The 24,630-nt window shown below is 44.7% G+C and overlaps 1 protein-coding gene across 6 annotated transcripts in view; it reads right to left on the bottom strand.

The window, feature by feature from the left end:
- The window catches only part of LOC147016459 (uncharacterized), a 428,934-nt gene that overhangs the window by 46,167 nt on the left and 358,137 nt on the right, over positions 1-24,630 (bottom strand). For all 6 annotated transcript variants that reach the window (XM_085845134.1, XM_085845133.1, XM_085845135.1 and 3 more), the window contains exons 8-14: positions 19,311-19,450; positions 18,427-18,483; positions 14,733-14,775; positions 14,042-14,176; positions 6,698-6,815; positions 6,279-6,457; positions 5,880-5,967 (exon numbers count right to left, since the gene is read on the bottom strand). In XM_085845134.1, the coding sequence (XP_085701260.1) occupies positions 5,880-5,967; positions 6,279-6,457; positions 6,698-6,815; positions 14,042-14,176; positions 14,733-14,775; positions 18,427-18,483; positions 19,311-19,450 (760 nt within the window). The remainder of the gene's footprint in view (positions 1-5,879; positions 5,968-6,278; positions 6,458-6,697; positions 6,816-14,041; positions 14,177-14,732; positions 14,776-18,426; positions 18,484-19,310; positions 19,451-24,630) is intronic.

Here is a 24,630-nt window from a genome sequence, read left to right as displayed (position 1 = left end):
GAGAGGTTAACGAACTCTATGCACAGGTAAATTTGTCTTCCTTTCCTTCTCCTTCTCAATCAAAAATTTTTGCAAATCGGACGACTAATTGGTCCATCAGCGAAGAGAGGAGGCTCTGCGAGTAATTTTCTAAAAGGCGTCGCTGAGTATAACGTTATCGACTTCAATTGAATATTTTTATTCTGCTACGTGGAATAAAATCTCCACAAAGATGAATGAGAAGTTTGTTTGTGATGTTACTCCTCTGAGCTCCCAAAGTTAATCATGCCAAAACTTTATCGGATCACTTTTTTTTTTTACCAAGATACACCTCACTGGGTTTTAAACAGTCATTTTCTCACAATTCATAATTGTAAACACACAAGTCACTACCTGTCATGAGCAAGGGGTGGGAGTCCAGAGGGAGGGGGTGGGGTGACAGGAGGCAGGGGAAGGGGTGGGAAGAGGAACCCAGCATTGCCTATCAATGCCAGATACCTTTGCTAGTCTACTATACCGGAAGTTCTCACTGAATGCTCAGAATGCTTTCGCAAAAAGCCGAGGGTTGTGCAAAAAAGTGCAAATCAAATTAATTTTTCCCATGAGAATAATGTTACATGGAAGGTATGCATTCCTGGCAAAAATTTAAAGAACATAATAACATTAAAAAAAAAAACAAGAAGGGCACTCTGTAGAGCGCAAGCATCCGCCACGTAATGCCTGATCCACGAGAACATATCAGGCAAAATACATTTTTGAAATATCATGCAACATATCATTTTTGGCCCTTTCTCCCAATTGTGAAGAATCACATTAAAAATTAAATAATTATCATATCCAAATTTGGATTTGGATCTTCACCAAAATTGAATCAGTTCTTCCATGTAACACACCCAACATGTCCACGAAGTTTCATCCGAATCCATCATAACGTTTTGAGATGTCATGCTACAGAGAGTTTTTAGCGCCATCTCTCAATGGTGAGGAATCACTTAAAAATTCTCGTAGTCGTATCTGGAGCTGGAACTTCACCAAAATCGAATCAGTTCGTCCTTGTCAGACATCGAACTTGTCCACAAAATTTCATCCGGATCCATCGAAAACTTTTTGAGATATCCTGCACAAAAATAAACAAACAAGCAGTCAAAGACTGGTACTTACAAAATCGTCAACTTTACCTCTGACCATGTCTAAGAAAAGCTGTCTCCAGAGAAGGTAGCGATGCAAACCAGAAGTTTCTACGATGATTCTGTACCAAACCATCAAAAATCGAATGTTGAACTCACTGTGACCTTGACCTTTGACCGATTTTGACCAAAATCTAATCAGAACCAGCCATCACCCTCCTGAATCACGTGGTGTAATTTGAAATTGGTAGTTTCTTCCGTTCTCGAGTTATCGTGCCTACAAACAAACAAACAAGCAGTCAAAGACTGGTACTTACAAAATCGGCAACTTGAGCTCTGACCTTGTCTAATAAAAGCTGTCTCTCGAGAAGGGAGCGACGCAAACCACAAGTTTCTACGTTGTTTCTGCACCAAACCATCAAAAATCGAATGTTTTGGATGTTTGACCTCACTGTGACCTTGACCTTTGACCAATTTTGACCAAAATCTAATCAGCGCTAGCCACCACGCTCCTGAATCATGTGGTGTAATTTGACATTGGTAGCTTCTTCCGTTCTCGAGTTATCATTTTTTGGATGTTTGACCTCACTGTGACCTTGACCTTTGACCGATTTTGACCAAAATCTAATCAGCACGAGCCATCACCCTCCTGAATCACGTGGTGTAATTTGACATTGGTAGCTTCTTCTGTTCTCGAGTTATCTGTACCAAACCATCAAAAATCGAATATTTGACCTCACTGTGACCTTGACCTTTGACCGATTTCGACCAAAATCTAATCAGCACTAGCCATCACCCTTCTGAATCACGTGGTGTAATTTGAAATTGGTAGCTTCTTCCGTTCTCGAGTTATCGTGCCTACAAACAAACAAACAAGCAGTCAAAGACTGGTACTTACGAAATCGGCAACTTGACCTCTGACCTTGTCTAATAAAAGCTGTCTCTCGAGAAGGGAGCGACGCAAACCACAAGTTTCTACGTTGTTTCTGCACCAAACCACCAAAAATCGAATGTTTTGGATGTTTGACCTCATTGTGACCTTGACCTTTGACCGATTTTGACCAAAATCTAATCAGCGCTAGCCACCACGCTCCTGAATCACATGGTGTAATTTGACATTGGTAGCTTCTTCCGTTCTCGAGTTATCATGTTTTGGATGTTTGACCTCACTGTGACCTTGACCTTTGACCGATTTTGACCAAAATCTAATCAGCACGAGCCATCACCCTCCTGAATCACGTGGTGTAATTTGACATTGGTAGCTTCTTCTGTTCTCGAGTTATCTGTACCAAACCATCAAAAATCGAATATTTGACCTCACTGTGACCTTGACCTTTGACCGATTTCGACCTAAATCTAATCAGCACTTGCCATCACCCTCGTGAATCACGTGGTGTAATTTGACATTGGTAGCTTCTTCCATTCTCGAGTTATCGTGCCAACAAACAAACAAACAAACAAACAAACATACAAACAAACAGAAACGGAAGTCATCAATATACTTACGAAATCTTTAGATTTCGTAAGTAACAAACATACAAACAAACAAACAAACAGATGACGGAAGTCATCAATATACTTACGAAATCTTTAGATTTCGTAACAAGCAGTCATAGACTGGTACTTACGAAATCGTCAACTTGACCTCTGACCTTGTCTAATAAAAGCTGTCTCTAGAGAAGGTAGCGACGCAAACCAAAAGTTTATATGACGATTCTGTACCAAACCATCAAAAATCGAATGTTTGACCTCTCTGTGACCTTGACCTTTGACTGATTTTGACCAAAATCTAATCAGCACTAGCCCTCGCCCTCCTGAATCACGTGGTGTAATTTGACATTGGGAGCTTCTTCCCTTCTCGAGTTACCGCAGATTAACGTAACGTAAAGGTCACACTCGACGCCCCCCCCCCCCCAACTCGAAAGGATGCCGGGGTGAGCGCGATGACGTCAGTGCGCACACGCAAAACCTCATCACTTGACGAACCGTGACGCGGCGGGTGAAATATTCTTATACAATCTTAAAACGTCTCCAAAAGATCCGATTTTTACCAGAATTTCGACAACCGAGTTTTAAGCGTCCTCAGCGATCGCAAAAACCAAAGACAAAATTAAAATCGAAGTTAAAACGAACTCGTAACGTCGAGCGAAGCAAAAATACTCCATTTCTCCACAGGAATTTACGGAATTATTTAATATTATTTTACAACACTGAAAATTTTAAAACAGCCATAACTCGACAAATTGACATACAAATTCCACCGAACTTACCTTGATCTTCCAAACTCACGCTCCATCAACAATAACTGGGGTAACTTTTCTCGAGTTATCATGTTTTGGATGTTTGACCTCACTGTGACCTTGACCTTTGACAAATTTTGACCAAAATCTAATCAGCACTAGCCCTCGCCCTCCTGAATCACGTGGTGTAATTTGACATTGGTAGCGTCTTCCATTCTCGAGTTACCGCAGATTAACATAACGTAAAGGTCACACTCGACGCTCCCCCCCCCCCAACTCGAAAGGATGCCGGGGTGAGCGCGATGACGTCAGTGCGCACACACAAAACCTCACCACGTGACGAACCGTGACGCGGCGGGTGAAATATTTTTATACAATCTTAAAACGTCTCCAAAAGATCCGATTTTTACCAGAATTTCGACAACCGAGTTTTAAGCGTCCTCAGCGATCGCAAAAACCGAAGACAAAATTAAAATCGAAGTTAAAACGAACTTGTAACGTCGACTGAAGCAAAAATACTCCATTTCTCCACAGGAATTTACGGAATTATTTAATATTATTTTATAGCACTGAAAATTTTAAAACAGCCATAACTCGACAAATTGACATACAAATTCCGCCGAACTTACCTCGATCTTCCAAACTCACGCTCCATCAACAATAACTGGGATAACTTTTCTTGAGTTATCATGTTTTGGATGTTTGACCTCACTGTGACCTTGACCTTTGACCAATTTTGACCAAAATCTAATCAGCACTAGCCATCACCCTCCTGAATCATGTGGTGTAATTTGACACTGGTAGCTTCTTCCGTTCTCGAGTTATCGTGCCTACAAACAAACACACACACAAACAAACACACAAACAGAGGACGGAAGCGATCAATATACTTACGAAATCTTTCGTTTTCAGCGCATGATACTTGCAAAAGACGTCATGCAGCGCATGATACTTGCAAAATCCAGAAAACAAATTTGACTTTAAAATAATTGGTGGTTGAATTAAATAACCAAATATGCAAGTCCTCTTCAAATGTCAAGTCAATTGGATGAAAATTGACAATTTTAGAAATTTGGCTGATGTTGTCCTCTCTTTTTTGGCCAATGTTGTCCTTTGGAATTTGGCCTATGTTGTCCTTTTTTTTTAGGTTGACCTCAGAAATAATTGGTGGTTGAATTCAGTGACCTGAAATATATATCCTCTTCAAATTTCAAGTCAATTGGAGGAAAATTGAGGTTTTAGAAAAACCACCTTAGTTGTTGACCTTGGGCCTATGCTGACCTTTTGACCTCAAAAACAATAGGCTTCTTCCTTATGACAAACTACCATGTGGTGAAGTTTCTTGTAGATTGGTTTTAAATTGTCCCCTGTCAGTGACAAATAGACAGACAGAACTGACCAATATACTTGAAAAATCTTCGATTTTGCAAGTAACAAACAGACAGACAGAAAGGGGTGAAAACATAACCTCCTTCACCTTTGGTGGTGGAGGTAACAAAAGTATAAATTATTCAGAACATGAATCACATGATCGTATGAGAAAATGAGGCTTTCAACAAACACAATCACACGAGTGACATGAACTGTACCGCGATCGACTGTGGGACGCTCGGCAAGTGGTTTAAGCACTCAAGGAAGCACTCCAACAGAACACCTGGCTTGGCAAACGATTACCAAATGCCGTCGATAAAACTATTCACCTGGAAACTCCCAAACAATGTCCGAATTGGACAAATTAACACTTTTTAGCATCAGAACTGCTGCTAAGTTCATTTCTGGAGTAAAATTTGTAATTTGGCTTCGTTTAAGAGATTCTCGAGGTAATGGCACGTGTGGAAATGAAATAAAGCCATGAACACTGACATCTCCTGGTGTTTATAAGCATTGCAATGTATCCAGTGATTTGGGGCGATGATGAACAGGGATTGGATAATAGGAGTGAGGAAAGTGTAAAAAAAAAAACTTTATCGTGAAGAAATCGTTGCGGCGTGTTCCAAGTCAAGGCATGGTTGAGTAGGCCACAAAAGACGGCAGCTTCAGACCCGAGCGAGGAAACACAGGATGTGCCTGAAGACCCCTGAGAGCCAGGTGGCCGACGATGTGCCTCATAATAAAATATGGCCGTTAATTATCTTCAAAAGGGATGTTTTAATTAATCCAAAAACCAGTTTTCACTTTCCACTCATGCACTTCCTTGGAGTTCCCCTCGTGTGCGTGCAAAGTTTCAGGCAGCGAGGTTACATGGTTTACATGGTTTAGGAGTTAGGGAGGACAGACACACACACACACACACACACACACACACACACACACACACACACACACACACACACACACACACACACACACACACTGGTACAGATGTCACCTATTTTAATATAACAAGATATGGATTGAACTTTCCATTTGTTTACCTCAAATGTTAGTGAAGGATAAATACATCTCTAATTGGAAATTATAATCAAAGTGCTGTGAGCAGATGATATGAGAATATGAAGAAGAATCTGTATAACGACCAAGAAGAGAACCTCACATGCTGTAGTGCATGATGGAGTCATAATCATAGGGAAGGCCAAAGATCTTTTCTTCTGACTTGAGCTTCCTGAAGTTGTGACGATGTTCTACAAAACAGTTTTCAGGAAATAGTTTTCATTTTACAAAAGTATTAAAGTAATGATTAATGTTCATGAAGAATGTGACAAATAAAGGAATATTTTACAAATGGTTTTGTAGAATTAAATTAAAATGTAAAGCTACTGTTGTGTGTGTGTGATGTCACAGCAATGCTTAATGGATTGAACGAAGCACCAAGGGGACAAATCAGGGATGTTCCTGAATTATGGTGAAAATGTGTGGAATCACCAAAAATATCAACAACAGTGGTTGCTGCAAAACTACTCAATTCACAACCAAACGCCTCTTCTTCTCTCACCTTCCTGGATGTTATTTTGCAACACCTGGATGTGCTGGTCCCGGTCGGGCCGACAGTGCTCGTGGTGGAACCCCAACACGTGCATGAACTCGTGCAGCACCGTGCCCTTCTGTACGGCACCCGGCTCAGAGAGGGAGAGACACTGGGCTCCACCACGACGTCCCATAAATGACCAGGATCTTTAAAAAGAAGGAAAAACACTCAACGAGGATGAACAATAACTGAACTTCAACTACAGCTGGAGAGTTACCCGAATGAATATAAAAGTGAAGATGTTGAAGCGATGAGGAAAAGGAGGTCAACATGAGGTTAGAACCAAAACCCTCCAAGATCATGATCTCATTTGAAACCTAAGAACCTGATATTCAGGTATAAAGATGTCCCATATCCCTGCACTCTGCTCTTCCTGTTGCACTCACTCGCCCAAGGCCTGGATGTTGATGAAATCCTTCTCGTCCGTTCGTGGAATGAAGCGCACGCACGTCTTCCCTGTAAACTCGTTCACTGCTTCCTGGATGGAGGTGAAGTCCTTCACTCCTGGTGTGAGATAAACAGAGCTGAATTGAAGAGATATGAAATAAACAACAAACACAGGAAAGGTCTTGAGATCCTTCCCACAGGAGGGTACTCCCAGGTCATTGATCGCAGATGATACAGGCTTTAAAAAATTCTTGTTTATGTCCATAGTCGAGGCTCATGAAAGAGTTAGAACAATGAACAGATCAGGACGCAACAAAACAGAGGGAACAATAGAGGTGTGTGTGTGTGGGTGGGGGGGGGGATACCAATAGCCAGGTTAAAGGACAAAATTGAGGAAAACTTGGACAGATAATGGAGGAGGAAATTGGGATCATACTCTGTGCAGAGCGTTGGTGCTGCTTAAGCAGTCTCCTTGGCGAGTGGGCACAATCCTGGACAGGTTACCACTCCGACACAGTATACCAGCATATTGGCACTCATTTTGCTGACCTCGGAAGGATGACAGGCCGAGTTAACCCAATCGGGTATTAATTCAATAGCTGAGGGGGATTTGAACTCAGGACCCTCGGATCCAAAGCCCGCCACCCACACCATTGAGCCAACACCAGGCATACAGATAATGGGTGGGGGAAGGAATGAGGGGTAGGGGAGGTTGCATGGGGAGTACAGGATGGATACAGAAGCAAACACTCAGGAAGGAAAAGCTAGAAATTTAGAATGAGGTGGACCTGGGTAGGGGGAGGAGGGTACAGGGTGGGAGGGAAAAGATCATGGTTTTGGATGAGAAAGTCATGATCTGAGATAGTGGTGAACAGCTGTCCTGAACATCTGGATGGAAGAGTCAGATTGAAGAGAATGTGTAAATTGGTTCCAAAGGCAGGAAAAAAGAGGAACGGATGTGTGGAGGTGAGCAGTGATTCTAGATTTTAGAAATTTCACTCGTAGGGAGTCAATGTTGTACCACGTGCTTCCTGCAGCAACCTGGGAGGCGGGGGGGACAAAGAATGGAAAGAGCAGTGGGTGCAACACCAAAAGGAGGCAGTGGAGGACAGCGAGATCACCGACCTGTCTACAATGGGAAAGTGATCCACCCATCGACTCAGCTTCATCATATTCCAATAATCTTGAAAGCCTTGGTTTTCATGGCATCAATCTGAGCAAGGTGTGAGGCAGGGGCGCCAACCCAAAGGGAAGAGCAGTACTCCATAAAGGTGTTGCACTTAAAATGGAGATCATCACTCGACTTCGGCTCAAGTCCAACGGCGACCAAAGGCCTGGCAGAAAAGACGGTATAGGCTTTAAAACAGGCCATAGATAAGATGACTGGAGAACAACAGTCTGAGGAACTAGTTGGCCTGAAGTATAGTGTTACTCCACACATGAAGATATTGCGCCTGGATCTGATTCGCTGGAGGGTGAACATGTTTGTAAGCAAACAACAAGAGTGTCAAAAAGAACTGTGGTCGCACGGATTGTCGTTTTGTTCCCCAAGATGCAGTGTTTGGAAAAAATCATCGAGAAGCGCTTCCATGGCTGTGGGGCACAGTGATGAAGTAGACCGAACTGGTGTCCTATTAGGTACATCTTGATCAGGATGGGTCTGTATGTAGTCAGGTGAACCAGTGACGTCCTCACTCAGAACCCTCAGAAGAGAGGAGCTCTCTCAGTCCTTTGGGTGTGGTTATGGACCAGAATTAATGGTTGATGAAATCAGATTTCATAGACAAATGGGTTTGTTCTTCAGTGTCATATCTTAGATTGAAAAATAAAGTTTCTACCAACCAGGTTAGTTTACAAGTTGGCAAAGCTCATGTCTGATGAGTATCAGTGGAACAGTTCAGACGAAGAGCAGCAGAACTTTCCAGGAATTCAAATCAACAAACTTTATAAGTGAGTTTTTGTTTTACCTTCTTTACAATTGAGTTTTATAGGAGGTTTTGCCAGATGGTCCAGGAGTTTGAACGACAACTTCCTCAAGAGGATTGTGAAGAAAGAAAATACGAGGGTTTGCCAGACTGTCCTTTCAGAAAGGTGATAGTGACAGTATGAGATTTGTCAGGATTGAAAGATATATTCCAAAATGAGTGGGGATTTGGGGGGTCTGGGTGCTTTGGGGAATCCTGAAGAGTTGTGGAGCACCTTCAAGACCACCATCCTTGCTGTAGCGGTGAATGTCTTGAAACTCACCGTTGGACGAAGAAGAATTTTGTCTCTCAAGAGATACTGGATCCCAATGACGAGAGTCACAGGGTCAGGCTTAATGGCAGAGCTGAGCTGTTCAGGGAGTTGAGGTGTAAAATTGTACGTGTGCTGACGGTGGACAAGGAGGCCTATGTGTAAGGAATCTGTGAGGGGGTAGAGCATCACCTGTGGTCAAGTGATTCTCATGCTGCTTACAGGGGAATTCACACATTGCAATCCTCCAAGCCCGTCCCTCCGTGTAATGCCGTTACAGTGGATGGTGGTGGGCTCTTCACAAAGGAGTGTGAAGTGAAGGTGCGCTGTGCCGGTTACTTTGATCGGCTTTACCAGGCTGACACAACAGCTGTTGAGTGGGATGTCAGGGGTGTTACTATCCCCATTGCTGAACCCTCAATTAACTGTGATCCACCTTCGTCTGCAGAAACATGGACTGCGGTGAACCAGTTGAAATGGGGTAAAGCTCCTGGGATCTGTGCCATCCATGGTGAACTTCTCAAGGCTGGTGGAAACGTTGTATTCATGTTGTCCCTTGTCCCTCTCTGGAAAAGGAAGGGTGATCGCCAGGACTGCAACAACTACCGAGGGGTGACGCTGATCTCAGCGCCAGGCAAGGTCTTTGCTTGAATAATTCCTGATAGGGTTCGCCACCATTTGCTTCAGCACCAGCGTCCAGAGCAGTCTGGCGTTCTCCATCAAAGAGCTAATCGATTGACCGTATCCTTTCCCTTCGGGTCCTCAATGAATGTAGATGAGAGATTCAGCAGGGGCTGCTTGCAGCCGATGTTGATCTCTGCAAAGCGTTCGATTCAGTGAACGTGGTTTTCGTAGGGTGCCACCAAAACTGATCAATCTGATGTCTGAACTATACTCTGGTACTGAAAGTGCCATGAGATGTAATGATGCCATCTCCAACTTATTTCCAGTTGTCACTGGTATTCGTCAGGGGTGTGTACTGGCCCCCACACTTTTCAGCGCTTGTATGGACTGGATTCTGGGGAGGATGTCGGAGAGATCAAGTTGCGGTGCATTGTTTGGGAATGTCAACATCTCTGACCTTGATTTAGTAGATGATGCAGTCATCTTTGCAGAAACTCTGGATATCCTTTTGGGGGCCCTCGAAGTGCTGAATGAGGAGTCAGAGCCACTCGGATTATGGGTTTCCTGGGCTAAAACTAAGATCCAAGCTTGCAATGACATCTTGGATGCTGCTATCCGGTCTGTACCTATTTGTGGTGAGGATGTTGAGGTCATGAAGAGATTAACTTACCTTGGCAGTGATATTCATGTCTCTGCTGGCTGTGAGCCAGAGGTCAACAGACATCTGGGTCGGGCCTGGGGTGTCATGGATTGACTGGATCATGGGGTGTGGCGCTGTGTCGGTACCTGTGCAGGAGGACAAAAGTCCGATTATTCAGATCTTTAGTGCTTCTAGTCTTGTTGTACGGATGTGAGACTTGGACTCTGACCAAGGATCTGAGACGGAGACTGAATTCCTTTGGTACCAGGTCTCTTCAGAGAATCCTTGGCTATCGCTGGTCAGACTTTGCGTCCAATGAGCGGTTGCCGATTGATACTCAAATGAGATTTGTTACCTGCATAGTCCGTGAGCATTAGCTGTGGCTGTATGGACATGTGGCTCATTTTCCTGACGCTGATCCTGCTCACCAGATTCTCTCAGTGAGGGGGCTTCGTGAGTGGAAGCAGCCAATGGGCCGACCACGTGCCTCGTGGTTGCAGCAGGTTGATCAGCATCTCAAGGAGATGGGAATGGGCCAGGCATCTGCCTGGGGGATGGCCAGACGGAGGCCCCTGGAGTACCGGCGGAAAGTGGATGCAGTGTCGCGCTGCTCCAGCGCATGCCCCCATAAGTGACCTGGCCTGACAGTGCCAGGTAACAATAGGTAAAGCTAATCAAGTTTAATGTTGTGTTCATGAGGGAATAAATTTTCATATCAAAAGAGGGAGTTTCTTAACATTGCAAAGGAATTTCATGAAACCTCATGCAGATGTTTGTGTGCAGTTGAGGTCACCACATCTGAGGAGGGACATTGCTACCATGGAGAGGGTCCATGTCAAGCTACAAGATTGATTCCAAGCCAAGTTCCACGAAGCTATGAGGAATGGTGGAAGGAGACAGGACTTTATACATCAGAAAAGAGGTGATGATGAGGGGATCTGATTGAGATTCTTTTTTTTTTGTATACATTGTCGAGGCTCGTATGAGAGCTTACACACACCATACAGCAAGGGGGGAATGAGACAAGAGGGACAGGAGAGGGAAGGACAAAACAGTGTGGAATAGAAACATTAGGAGATCTGTCGAAGGGAGAGGGATGGGGTGGGAAACATGGGGTGTACAAGATGGACATTACAGGGACTTTCAGGAAGGAAAGCAGGGAATTTGAAGGTGGTGGGTTTGGGGTGGATTAAAGGGGGTAGAAAAGATCGAGGACTTGGATGAGGGAAGATAAGAGGTGGAGGTGAACAGCTGTTTTGAAAGGCTGGAGGGAAAAATGGGATTGAAGTGAGGGTGGGAGTTTATTATTTTGGTAGTTTTACCAGAAGTAGGTTGTTGGCGGACCTTGAGCGCTCTGAGGAAATATGGTGGGGACATATCACAGATACAGCAGGAGCGGGGGGTGGGGGGGGGCAAGACCAGAAAGGAGACGGTTGAAGACAGAAAGACCACCAATCTGCCTGTGGTGAGAGAGTGAGAGGCCCAAAGACAGCCTCATCACGGGAGATACCAATGATCCTAAATGCATTGGTTTCCACAGCATGAAGCCTAGAAAGGCGAGAGGCAGGATCACCAGCCCAGAGGGGAGAGCAGTACTCCATCAGGCTGTGGGCTAAAGCTTTGTATGTGGTCAGGAGCTCAGGTCAGCCGAGGAAGGACTTTGCACAATGAAGGATTCCCAGTCGGCGACTGGTTTTGGAGGCCAGTTTGGAAATGTGGCTTTCCCAGGAAACATCATGGCAGATAGTGAGACCCAGAAGCTTGAATGAAAGGACTTTGTCCAGAGGATTGTTGAGAAAGTAGATGGGGGGGGGGGTTCTAAACGATCCTTTCTGAGAGATATTGTGAGAGTGTGAGATTTGTCAGGATCAAAAGACATGTTCCATGTGTTAGATCAGTTTGTGATTTTATCTTGATCTGCAGAGAGTGAAGAAGCTGCGGCTTACCGGTCTAAGGGATGACAGATGGCACAAAAGAGTCATCACCAAAGAGATAGAGGATTTTCCAGAGAGTCGGAGAGATCATTGATGAAAACCAGAAAAAGAACAGGGCTCAGAACGCTACCTTGAGGAACTCCAGCCTGGACAGGAAAGGAAGTCTGCGATCCATGAGTAGAGATGGCCTTGGATACCATAGGAAGAGAGTTTGGTGAGCAGGGCAGGATGTCAGACCGTGTCAAAAGCAAGCGATATGTCTTGGGAGATGGCTCTGATTTCATGTCCGGCATTGAATACCTCCATCCATTGTTGGGAGAGCAGAAGCAGCATATCCAGGGTCGAGTGACCTGTTCTGAAACCAAATTGATGATCAGAAATCTCAGCCATTGGAAAAGAAAAATGATTTAATGTCTGAAGTGATAATGGATTCCATAACCTTGCTGATGATTGGGAGAAGGCTGATTGGTCTGTCATTGCAGGGATCTGTTTTTGCACCTTTTTTATACAGGCCAGTAATGTTTGCTGATTTCCAAGCAGATGGCAGATGACCCTGAGCAAATGAGAGGGTGAACAGAACAGAGAGAGGGTGAGCAAGAGCAGATGAGCAGGTTTTTTAGACACATGGACTGATGCCGTCTGGACCAGTTGCAGAATCAAAGTCGAGGTTTGACAGCAAACTCTTCACTTTGTCAGGAGAAAAGGACACAGAGTTCAGGGACAGTTGGGTGCGACTGGGTGAGGTGGGTGCAGAAAGCGATGGGTTTCAGACGCAAGATTTCGATGCAAACACCGAGCTTAGGCATTCAGCCTTTTCACGTGTGGATCAGCAGTGCGGCTGATGGTGGAGCAAGATGCTGGTTTTCAAGATTGCAGTTTCAACTACCGCAGAATTTTCCAGGAACCTAACCCTGATGATATTTGAGGGTTTCCTGTATTAAAGGCTTACATATTGCAAAGGTCAATGAGAAAGACATTATGACATGACACTTGACATGAGACTTGGCTCAGGTGACTTGTGGACATCTCTGACACATGCCATATGAATTCCCCCCATTGTATACATGTCGCACCTTCACAAACATCCTGCATAATGTGCTTTGCTATAACTTGTCAATAAAAGCTTTACTGAATATTTGTGCCCCACGAACTCCCTGGTATTCCCGTGATATAAATAAGCCCGAACATGTTTTCTTCCAATATGCTCATGTTGCCTTTTCCCTATTAGTCACACACAGTCTGCATTAGTGATAGCTGGGAAGTTTCACTTCAACTATTTTGCTCCATTAAATAGCCAGCGCTGCGCTGTATGTTCTGCTCGGTGGTAATCCGAGCATGCTTTGAGGGCGTGAGCCTCTGTTAGTTTGGCCACATCACCCACAGGTAAACGGTGTAGGACGGAGGAACACTGGGAGATTTGGCCGTCTCATTGACGTTCATGGTTGCTTCACAACCCGCCAGGCCAGAGAGTTATCTGCAGCACTTCGGCCTGCAGGACCGGAGGTTGGGAGGAGTTCAAGCAGTTTCCTGTCAGAGCGAAACCAGAACCGAAACAATATCCATAAACTTTACATCATAAATCAATCCCATCTTTCTGTAAACCAACGTGATCCATATTCGAATAAAACAAAAAAATTACCATCATTATTCACTCAAAGAGTTACGCATAACAACCCCAGTCCTGGTGATCCTGATGTGATGTCCCATGATGTTTGTGTGTCTTAATCAATGTTGGTGTTTAAGAGAGTTTTGATCGCGTTGAAGGAGAGACAACACAGGCAGGAATGGACACAATGTCCTTTTCTTGTCCATTCTTTTGTAATGGTAAAATGGGGAAAGAGACAGATAGAACAAACTCAGAGAGGACAATAAGTTACAGGTGGTTTGATTTTACTCGATAAGTGTTTTACCGAAGGCAGAAGAGACCATGTAGGGCACGTAGATCTTCCCATCTCCAGCCATGGGCCAGATCTGCACGTCCCTCTGTCCACGGCTCACAGCGATATCTCCGAACTCGAGTTCATATGGTTTGGGGGTTGGGGGATCTGGGAGGTGTGGCCAAGGAAAGGGAGGTTGAAGGTGGTGGGTAGGTGGAAGTGGGGGTCAGGGAAGGGGTGGGGGTAAGAGGGAGACGGGGATAAAGGGAGGTGGAAGGTGGTGGGTAGGGGAAGTGGGGGTCAGGGAAGGGGGTGGGGGTAAGAGGGGGAGACGGGGATAAAGGGAGGTGGAAGGTGGTGGGTAGGGAGAAGTGGGGGTAAGGGAAGGGGTTGGGGGTAAGAGGGGGAGATGGGGGTAAAGGAAGGGGGAAGTGGAGGTAAATGATGGTAAGTGAGGGGGAGGTGGGGTAAGAAATTGAGGAATAAAAGGTTTCGGTTTCACTGGTTAAATGAATGATGAAGAAAAAGATCGAATCAGGATGAATGAGATGATAAATCATTCAAACCTTGTTCCCTAAACCCAGGAATGTAAACAAACGAATTAGTTTATAATTTAATTTAAAATGTTGTTTCACATTAAATATTTATTTTGTGAAGAATAATTCGTGATAAAAACACAAAGAATATGAGGTAAGTGAAGATTAAGACTCGTTATCAGACTCACCTGGTTCCTTCTTTGGTCCATCAATACCAAGAGTCTCCTTTACCTGTAAATGAACGAACCTTGGATCATGATTTGTAAAAAGTGAATGATAATTATCGATTTAGTAAAAATAGAAACAGTTTCCTTGTTCAGGTCGATGATACATGAGTCGTGTTTATTTGGTGACGTCACATTGTAAGAGGTTCACGAGACGATCACAACAATGGGATTATCGATCAGTGTGATACATTAAATAATATTGTTGTGGTTGTGGGGGTAAATGGATGAATTTTGTAAGAAAGTTAGGATTGAATAGAATTGTTTGGTCCGTGGACATGTTGGAGACATCTCGAGGTAAATTAAGTAGGGAAACTGTGAGTTTAAGTGTTACGTGTCACCACATGGGGGGTGGTGCGTGTTAAATAGATAGGGATTAAGGACAATTTTCCCCCAGTATGTGATTGCCCCCTATGACCTATTCCTACGTTTTTGCATTTACAAGCCAACCATGAAGGAGTTGCATTTTTTACACCAACAACAACCAGAACCACAAGCAAGCCAGGCGTGCCGAGCAGGCAGAGGTCCCACCTTTCCGGGTTTCGTGCCAGCAAGAGCAAGCCATGCCCCGGATGTGGATGGTTGTTTGGTGTGATGCCGAAGAGAGATCGGGAGCGAACACACGAGTTCGGTGAGAGGGACGCATGCAGTCAAGAGAGGAACATGACTGGGACGGAGGATCTCACTTTGCACTCCTCTCGGCACGACAAAATGTCTTTCCTTCAATGCATGAAGAAGACGGTGCGATTCTCGTGTTTGTGCCAAGGTGAATTGGCTAGCATGGTGAAGGCAAGACGGTGACCATTGGCTCTTGGTTGGGTTGTGAGAGACTGACCTCAAAACCTCGTGTGTATCACCGAAGAGACGGCGCCATTCTGCAAAACCGTGGCGTCGGTGAGGACGTTTGACAAGGAGGCTGCAAGGCGGTCTCTGAGCCTTGGTGTTGAATATCGCCTCACAAATTGCCTGATGTACATTTCCAGCTGCAAGAGAGTGGCTTGGCACCAGTTTTGGGTTCGTCGACACGTGCAGGACGAAGCGCCTCAATTCCAAGTTCCATAAAGACCATCTATTGACCAAGCTAAGTGCCAGAATAAAGGGAGCAATGCTTTTCTTTTGTTTCCCCTTGTCTGTATTGGAGTCCGTGTGTAGAGGTGCTCAACTTCGGTTAAATTTACTTCATGTTATTATTACACTTTTGAATTACCCTTGTAAATATTTATATGATCCTTAAATCCCTGTGTTTATCTTAAATTGCTGTGTCCATGTATTTGTCGTGGGGTTCGAGTATAAATCCCCCTGTGCAGCCATCTGAGCCTCCGTTGCTCGGCCAGTGCCGTGCCCTGCCCCTCACACAAGCGTTGTAATCTCAGAGGACCAACGTGTCCACCTCCTAAGGAGAACCGCTCGGCTATCCAGGCTAGCTGGTGTTAACCGCCATCCACCACAGTTTTTGCTGGGGGATTAACCTTAACTGCCAGACCCACAACAACATTATTACTATGTTCATCACATTATTTTTATATTTCAATTATACAACCGAGGGACCAAGTGAGGTAAAGGGGGAGAATGGAGTCAGGAGGAGGTGAAGGATGAAAGAGGTGAGGGGGCTTAGGATGGATATAATAGGGTAAGAGGTGAATGCAGGTAAGGGTGGGTATATTTGGGTAAGAGGTGAGTGGGGGTTATGGTCGGTTTTATGGAGTAAGAGGTGATTGTGGGTAAGGGTGGATGTAATGGGGTAAGAGGTGAATGTGGGTAAGGGTGTGTGTAATGGGGTAATATGTGATTGTGGGTAAGGGTGGATGTAATGGGGTGAGAGGTGATTGTGGGTAAGGTTGGGTGTAATGGGGTGAGAGGTGAATGTGGGTAAGGGTGGGCATAATGGGGTGAGAGGTGATTGTGGGTAAGGGTGGGTGTAATGGGGTAATAGGTGAGTGGAGGTGAGTGGGGGTAAGGGTGGGTATATGTGGGGTTTATTATTATTATGTATTGTTACGGCTGTGGAAATTCGCAGAGCACCATATACAGTAGGTCCTGAGATCAGTTATGTCGATAAGTCTGTGTTCAGATAGATTTCTCCACCAATGTTTAACGGGCAATTTTTCGTGTGCAGAGCTGTGATCTTTGAGTTAGCCGTTTTTCTTTTGCTATCATTATTTTGGACCAACCGCCATTACTACCACCACAAAGCGCCACCAACCACAACAACCACGATCACCACAACCGCCAACATCCCCACAGACAACGAACAGCCGCCTTCACACCAACCACCTTAACCACCACCGCCCAACCACACCACCCTCACGACCACCACAAATGCCAGCCACACCACCAGCAAGACCACCGTAAAACGCCAGCCATGCCACCATAACGCCAACCACACCACCACCGCATTTCCACCTCTGCACGGTTGCGAGACGCCTGGCATTAATCGGGGAGAACGGACGACGGCCTCACCCCTCCCCCCAATGACAAACACGTGCGGAAAAGACGAAAGCTATGAAGACATAAAAGAAAGGCCCCGATTCGGCGAGGAAAACGCCCTGCTTCTGGAAGCTTCGCGCGCGTGCTAGAAGAGGGGGGAGGGCGCCGTGAAGATAAAAGGGCATGCTGAACGTAAGGTCGGCTCTGCTGGAGGTTGTGAGGTGTGTAGAGGATAGGAGAGAGTGTTGTGTCAGAGTTGTGGGCAGTGTGTGGAGCCGCGGTAGGGAGCTGGAGAGAGAGGAGTACAGCGGGGCCAAGGCGCGTAGCCTGCCGTACCGTGCCTTACCGTGGGTCGTTGGAGAGGGGACGTCGAGGGTCGCCCTAGCGAGACACCACGAGGGACAAGGTAGCCAGCCCGGTCTCTATTACCATCCAGACCTTTGCGGTCTACACGGCTCCGTGTTTATAAAGACCCAAAGAGGTCCATTCTACCCCTCGTCTGTCCTGGGGTTTTTCCTTTGTTTCTTTGCGTGAATGTTGTGGCGCCATGTCCGTAAGTAGAACTGTTAAGTGTGTACATAATAGATAGACGGTAGTAGCTCTTTTGCATTGCTTTTGTTGGTTGTATACTTGCGTGCGTGTTCGGCCTTGCATACCAGTATGACTGCATGACTGCATATGTGCCGCTTTGTAAATAAATGTGCTTGTTCAAATGTTAACCCGTTCGTTGCGTCCTCTTCCCTTAATTGAACTGCCGTTCTGCGTTCGGAATATAGTTGTCTTTTAAATAGCCGATAAAGTGATCAGGTCCAATGTGGCTGCGCGATAATACCCCGCTCGGTTATCCCAAAACGAAGTGAGCTGCTTAAGCGGCTCGTTTCCAAGCGGCCCCGTTGAGGTACAGTTTCTCGGTGGTCTTCCCACGCGATTAATTAGGTATATTGACAATTCGGCGATTGACCCTGTAGCGCGGGTAGAATATTGACTAGGCTGTGGTGTGCTCAAAACACACCCGTGGCTGGTTTTCGGCGTTGATCCGGAAAGCCGCGACTGGATTGTCCGTTCGGTGGGCGAAGCGGCCGCCATTGGCTAAACGTGGTCGCTCGCACGCCGGCGGGCGGAGATCCACAACAGTATTATACAATGTGGTGTTCGAGGTGAGTGGGGTTAGGGTGTGTTTTATGGGGTAAAGTTTATACTCTGTATTGAATCATTGACACATGATCTTTACCTCGGTCTCAACGTTCTTTAAGGCTTCGTCGATGGGAATCGCTGATGCTTCGAGAATCTGATACAGAGAATGAGCCACAACGTTAATCCTTCTCTTTAATCATTCAGTGTCAATAAATGAATTTATATAAAGTTAAAATTTACACTAATCGATCAATCAGGGACATGTTAGACTTTAGAAGAAGGGAAAGTTTATACAAAACAGGAAATACAAACAAACAACCGGGCGTAGTGGCGTGCGCCTGTAATCTGGCTACTCGGAGGCTTGGGTTGGAGGATTGCTTGAGGATGGGTGTTCTGCGCTGGGCCGCGCTATGAGAGGGTGTAGGGCAGCCCGGAATCATGGCAAAACCCAATCCTTATCCCTGTGTCGTAAGAGGCGACCAGGGTTGCGTCAGGAAGGGCATCCGGCGTAAAACCTATGCCAAATCAGTATGCGGATCATAACGGATGATCCGCTGTGGCGACCCCTAACGGGAGCAGCCGAAAGACGAACAACAACAACAAGGAAATACAAACAAACAGGAAAACAATAAAAAGAAAAGATAATTAAATAATTTTGTAAAATCTTCAGACATTTATCTTTCTTTCATTTTATATTCGTCTCGAGACTGTTGATAGGATTTTATAAAATAACTTCCTCAACCTTGAATGGGTGTGTGGTACAGGTGAATCAAACTCACACTGCTCCACATGGTACAGGTAAATCAAACTCACACTGCTCCACGTGGTACAGGTAAATCAAACTCACACTGCTCCATGTGGTACAGGTAAATTAGACTCATCGTTCTTCATCATAATATGATTTACCTGTTTACCTGTTGTACAGGTAAATCACATTCTCCTTCCTCTGTGTTGCGTGTGGTACAGGTAAATCAGACTCACCTTGCTCCGTGTGGTCCAGGCGGCTGATATCAGGGTCAGTGTTTCCGTGAGTCCATTTTTTGAGTACAAGATGTTCTCCAGTGGGACGTACCCTTTATAAGCCTTGTTGTTGAGGGTTCGAATCAGCACAGAAATGGCTTCTGCAGACAAAGAATGAAACAGATAGTAACTCTGTATCATCACGTGATGGAAACACGAATTAGTTGCTGATTGAACACGTGTGGGGTAAACTACAATGATGACGATGATAATGTTTAATCGTTAACTTTGATGCCGTGCAACAAGATACCTGTTACTAACCACACTGGCCACGAGTGAGGACAATTGTTGCATGAGTGTTACACGGAGTGGAGATGTGTGTAACGTGGAGTGGAGAAGTGTGTTACATTGAGTGGACATGTATGTTATGTGAGTGTAGATGTGTGTTATGTGAGTGTGGATGTGTGTTATGTGAGTGAAGATGTATGTTATGTGAGTGGAGATGTATGCTATGTGAGTGTGGATGTGTATTATGTGAGTGTAGATGTGTAGATGTGTGTTGTGTGAGAGTTATATGGAGTGGAAATGTATTGTTACGGGCCGGGAGGTCGGCCGCCAACCGACCGCTCTGAACGGAGCCGCAAGTAGAGTCGGACCGACCGATCGCCCGGAATACAAATCGCCGCCCGGATAACTCCGAGCGACGGGTCCTTGTACAAGAACAGAAATACGCCAATCGGCAGATCACGTGGGGTAGGGCAGATTGCCAATCTTAAATTTACCTAAATACCCACGTGATCCAACTCCCGGGGTACTCCACCCTCGACGGAACTCATACGGAACAAACCGCCGAGGCGAGCTTATCCGTGCGCGATTCCGAGCGGCGAAATCGCCGAGAACCGTCGGTCCAAATGTCCCCCTATTACAGCAAACCAACAGCTTTCTAACTCCCAACACACGAAATGTTCAGTCAATGAGGGAATGGACGCAATGAGCAGGTTTACATTCACACAAAGACATTTATTATAATGAAACACGTATGCAATTAAATAAACAACAAAAGCACGGCAAAAGAACTACAACCCTCGACTTATTATGTACAGTCATTTACACTTAACAGCAGTTCCAACTTATTCGACGGGCCCACGGACACACACACACACACACACACACACACACACTCACACACACACACACACACACACACACACACACACACACACACACACACACACACACACACACAAGAAATGGTGGCTGAGGCCTTTGATCACGAGCTCCAGCTCGGAGGACAGGTGAGCTGAAACTCAGAGCCTAACTCGAACCTCTCCACCTCGTGTGGTCTTCAACTTGTCCGGTCCCGGGCTCCAGCGAGAGCGAGCTGGATCTAAATCGTCGTGAGCCGCGTTCCTTCCCGAGCTCCCGCAAATCCTCCCACGCTTCTCAACACATGCCGGTAAGATGAGGCGCCGATCCTTCCTGTCGATGCGTCGCTTCCCCGAGGATCCAACTCCAAGAAGAGGCCGATGCGTCGCACCAAGCCGGGAAACAAAATGGAGAACAAAAAGCTCCACGAACCAAGAAGAAGAAGAAGAAGAAGAAGAAGAAGAAGAGGAAGAAGAGGAAGAAGCCTCCACTCGCAGCTCGAGCCGACAACCGGCTCAAGTTCCTTCCAAAATAAAGCAGCAGCCAAAGCTCACTGAGCCAGCCGAAGCAAAAAGCTTCCGAAGGCCTCAAGCCAAGCAAGCCAAGCAGGACCCGATGGCCTACTGAACAACTGCTCTCTCTGAAGCAAAAAAGCTTACTCCTTCCACGGGACTCAGCACACGAACTCTGCACATGGGACTCCCACGGGACTCAGCACACGAACTCTGCACACGGGACTCAGAACGGGACTCTTCACGAACTCTGCCACGGGACTTCCACGAACTCTGCCACGGGACTCCCACCACGAACAAAGAAAGGATCTCCTCTTTATCCTTCCCACCCCCTCCCCCGCACCTGGCGTGACTCATGCCCTCGTGATCCACCCCCCTCTCAACCACGGGTGGGAGGGAGTTGTTGACGTCACGGGATGGCAGGGTTCTTCTTGCTCTTTGCAGAAGAGAGGGAGGGACGTCTCCATTGTTTCGTTCCCTAACTATTAAATCGATCCGCTGCGCATCTAATCGATCTCTGAACATTTAAACAATGAAAGGTGAGCTATCAAGGGAACATGCACTTAACGACACAGCTGACGAAGGGAACCTGTATGTTGTGTGCAATTGAATTCCAAATTCGTAACAGTATGTTATGTCAGTGTAGATGTGTGTTGTGTGAGAGTTATATGGAGTGTAGATGTATGTTATGTGAGTGTAGATGTGTGTTGTGTGAGAGTTATATGGAGTGTAGATGTATGTTATGTGAGTGTAGATGTGTGTTGTGTGAGAGTTATATGGAGTGGAGATGTATGTTATGTGAGTGTAGATGTGTGTTGTGTGAGAGTTATATGGAGTGGAGATGTATGTTATGTGAGTGTAGATGTGTGTTGTGTGAGAGTTATATGGAGTGGAGATGTATGTTATGTGAGTGTACATGTGTGTTGTGTGAGAGTTATATGGAGTGGAGATGTATGTTATGTGAGTGTCGATGTGTGATATGTGAGTGGAGATGTATGTTATGTGAGTGAAGATGTATGTTACGTGAGTGGAGATGTATGTTATGTGAGTGGAGATGTATGTTATGTGAGGGAAGATGTAAGTTATGTGAGTGAAGATGTATGTTATGTGAGTGGAGATGTATGTTATGTGAGTGTAGATGTATGTTATGTGAGTGGAGATGTATGTTATGTGAGTAAAGATGTGTGTTATGTGAGTGTAGATGTATGTTATGTGAGTGTAGATGTATGTTATGCGAGTGTAGAGGTGTGTTATGTGAGTGTAGATGTGTGTTATGTGAGTGTAGATGTGTGTTATGTGAGTGTAGATGTGTGTTATGTGAGTGTAGATGTGTGTTATGCGAGTGTAGAGGTGTGTTATGTGAGTGTAGATGTGTGTTGTGTGAGTGTAGATGTGTGTTATGTGAGTGTAGAGGTGTGTTATGTGAGTGTAGATGTATGTTATGCGAGTGTAGAGGTGTGTTATGTGAGTGTAGATGTATGTTATGCGAGTGTAGATGTATGTTATGCGAGTGTAGATGTGTGTTATGTGAGTGTAGATGCATGTTATGTGAGTGTAGATGTATGTTATGTGAGTGTAGATGTATGTTATAAGTGAAGATGTATGTTATGTGAGTGGAGATGTATGTTATGTCAGTGCAGATGTATGTTACGTGAGTGGAGATGTATGTTACGTGAGTGGAGATGTATGTTATGTGAGGGAAGATGTAAGTAATGTGAGTGAAGATGTATGTTATGTGAGTGGAGATGTATGTTATGTGAGTGTAGATGTATGTTATGTGAGAGAAGATGTGTGTTATGTGAGTGGAGATGTGTGTTGTGTGAGTGGAGATGTGTGTTATGTGAGAGAAGATGTGTGTTATGTGAGTGGAGATGTGTGTTATGTGAGTGGAGATGTGTGTTGTGTGAAAGTTATATGGAGTGGAAATGTATGTTATGTGAGTGTAGATGTGTGTTTTCTAGTGTAGATGTATGTTATGTGAGTGTAGATTTATGTTATTTTGAGTGAAGATGTGTGTGATGTGAGTGGAGATGTATGTTATGTCAGTGTAGATGCGTGTTGTGTGAAAGTTATATGGAGTGGAAATGTATGTTATGTGAGTGAAGATGTGTGTTATGTGAGTGTAGATGTGTGTTATGTGAGTGTAGATGTGTGTTGTGTGAGAGAAGATGTGTGTTATGTGAGTGGAGATGTATGTTATGTGAGTGTAGATGTGTGTTGTGTGAGAGTTATATGGAGTGGAGATGTATGTTATGTGAGTGTCGATGTGTGATATGTGAGTGGAGATGTATGTTATGTGAGTGAAGATGTATGTTACGTGAGTGGAGATGCATGTTATGTGAGTGGAGATGTATGTTACGTGAGGGAAGATGTAAGTTATGTGAGTGAAGATGTATGTTATGTGAGTGGAGATGTATGTTATGTGAGTGTAGATGTATGTTATGTGAGTGGAGATGTATGTTATGTGAGTAAAGATGTGTGTTATGTGAGTGGAGATGTATGTTATGTGAGTGTAGATGTATGTTATGAGAGTGTAGAGGTGTGTTATGTGAGTGTAGATGTGCGTTATGTGAGTGTAGATGTTTGTTATGTGAGTGAAGATGTATGTTATGTGAGTGTAGATGTATGTTATAAGAGTGTAGATGTATGATATGCGAGTGAAGATGTATGTTATGTGAGTGGAGATGTATGTTATGTCAGTGCAGATGTATGTTACGTGAGTGGAGATGTATGTTACGTGAGTGGAGATGTATGTTATGTGAGGGAAGATGTAAGTTATGTGAGTGAAGATGTATGTTATGTGAGTGGAGATGTGTGTTATGTGAGTGTAGATGTATGTTATGTGAGAGAAGATGTGTGTTATGTCAGTGTAGATGCGTGTTGTGTGAAAGTTATATGGAGTGGAAATGTATGTTATGTGAGTGAAGATGTGTGTTTTCTAGTGTAGATGTGTGTTATGTGAGTGTAGATGTGTGTTATGTGAGTGTAGATGTGTGTTATGTGCGTGGAGATGTATGATATGTGAGTGTAGATGTGTGTTATGTGAGTGTAGATGTATGTTATGTGAGTGTAGATGTGTGTTGTGTGAGTGTAGATGTGTATTATGTGAGTGTAGATGTGTATTATGTGAGTGTGGATGTATGTTATGTGAGTGAAAATGTGTGTTATGTGAGTGTGGATGTATGTAATGTGAGTGTAGATGTGTGTTGTGTGAGAGTTATATGGAGTGGAAATGTATATTATGTGAGTGAAAATGTGTGTTATGTGAGTGTAGATGTGTGTTGTGTGAGAGTTATATGGAGTGGAAATGTATGTTATGCGAGTGTAGATGTGTGTTATGTGAGTGTGGATGTGTATTATGTGAGTGAAGATGTATGTTATGTGAGTGTAGATGTATGTTATGCGAGTGTAGATGTGTGTTATGTGAGTGTAGATGTGTATTATGTGAGCGTAGATGTATGTTATGTGAGTGTAGATGTGTGTTATGTGAGTGTAGATGTGTGTTATGTGAGTGTAGATGTGTGTTATGTGAGTGGAGATGTGTGTCATGTGAGTGTAGATGTGTGTTATGTGAGTGTAGATGTATGTTATGTGAGTGTAGATGTGTGTTGTGTGAGAGTTATATGGAGTGGAAATGTATGTTATGCGAGTGTAGATGTGTGTTATGTGAGTGTGGATGTGTA

The sequence above is a fragment of the Eptatretus burgeri genome, chromosome 11 (assembly GCF_056783735.1).
Source record: "Eptatretus burgeri isolate ZD-2024b chromosome 11, Ebu_testis_v1, whole genome shotgun sequence".
In the NCBI taxonomy this organism is placed as follows: domain Eukaryota; kingdom Metazoa; phylum Chordata; class Myxini; order Myxiniformes; family Myxinidae; genus Eptatretus; species Eptatretus burgeri.
Note: the sequence above shows the minus strand (reverse complement) of the source record. Positions and strands in the feature narration are given on the sequence as shown.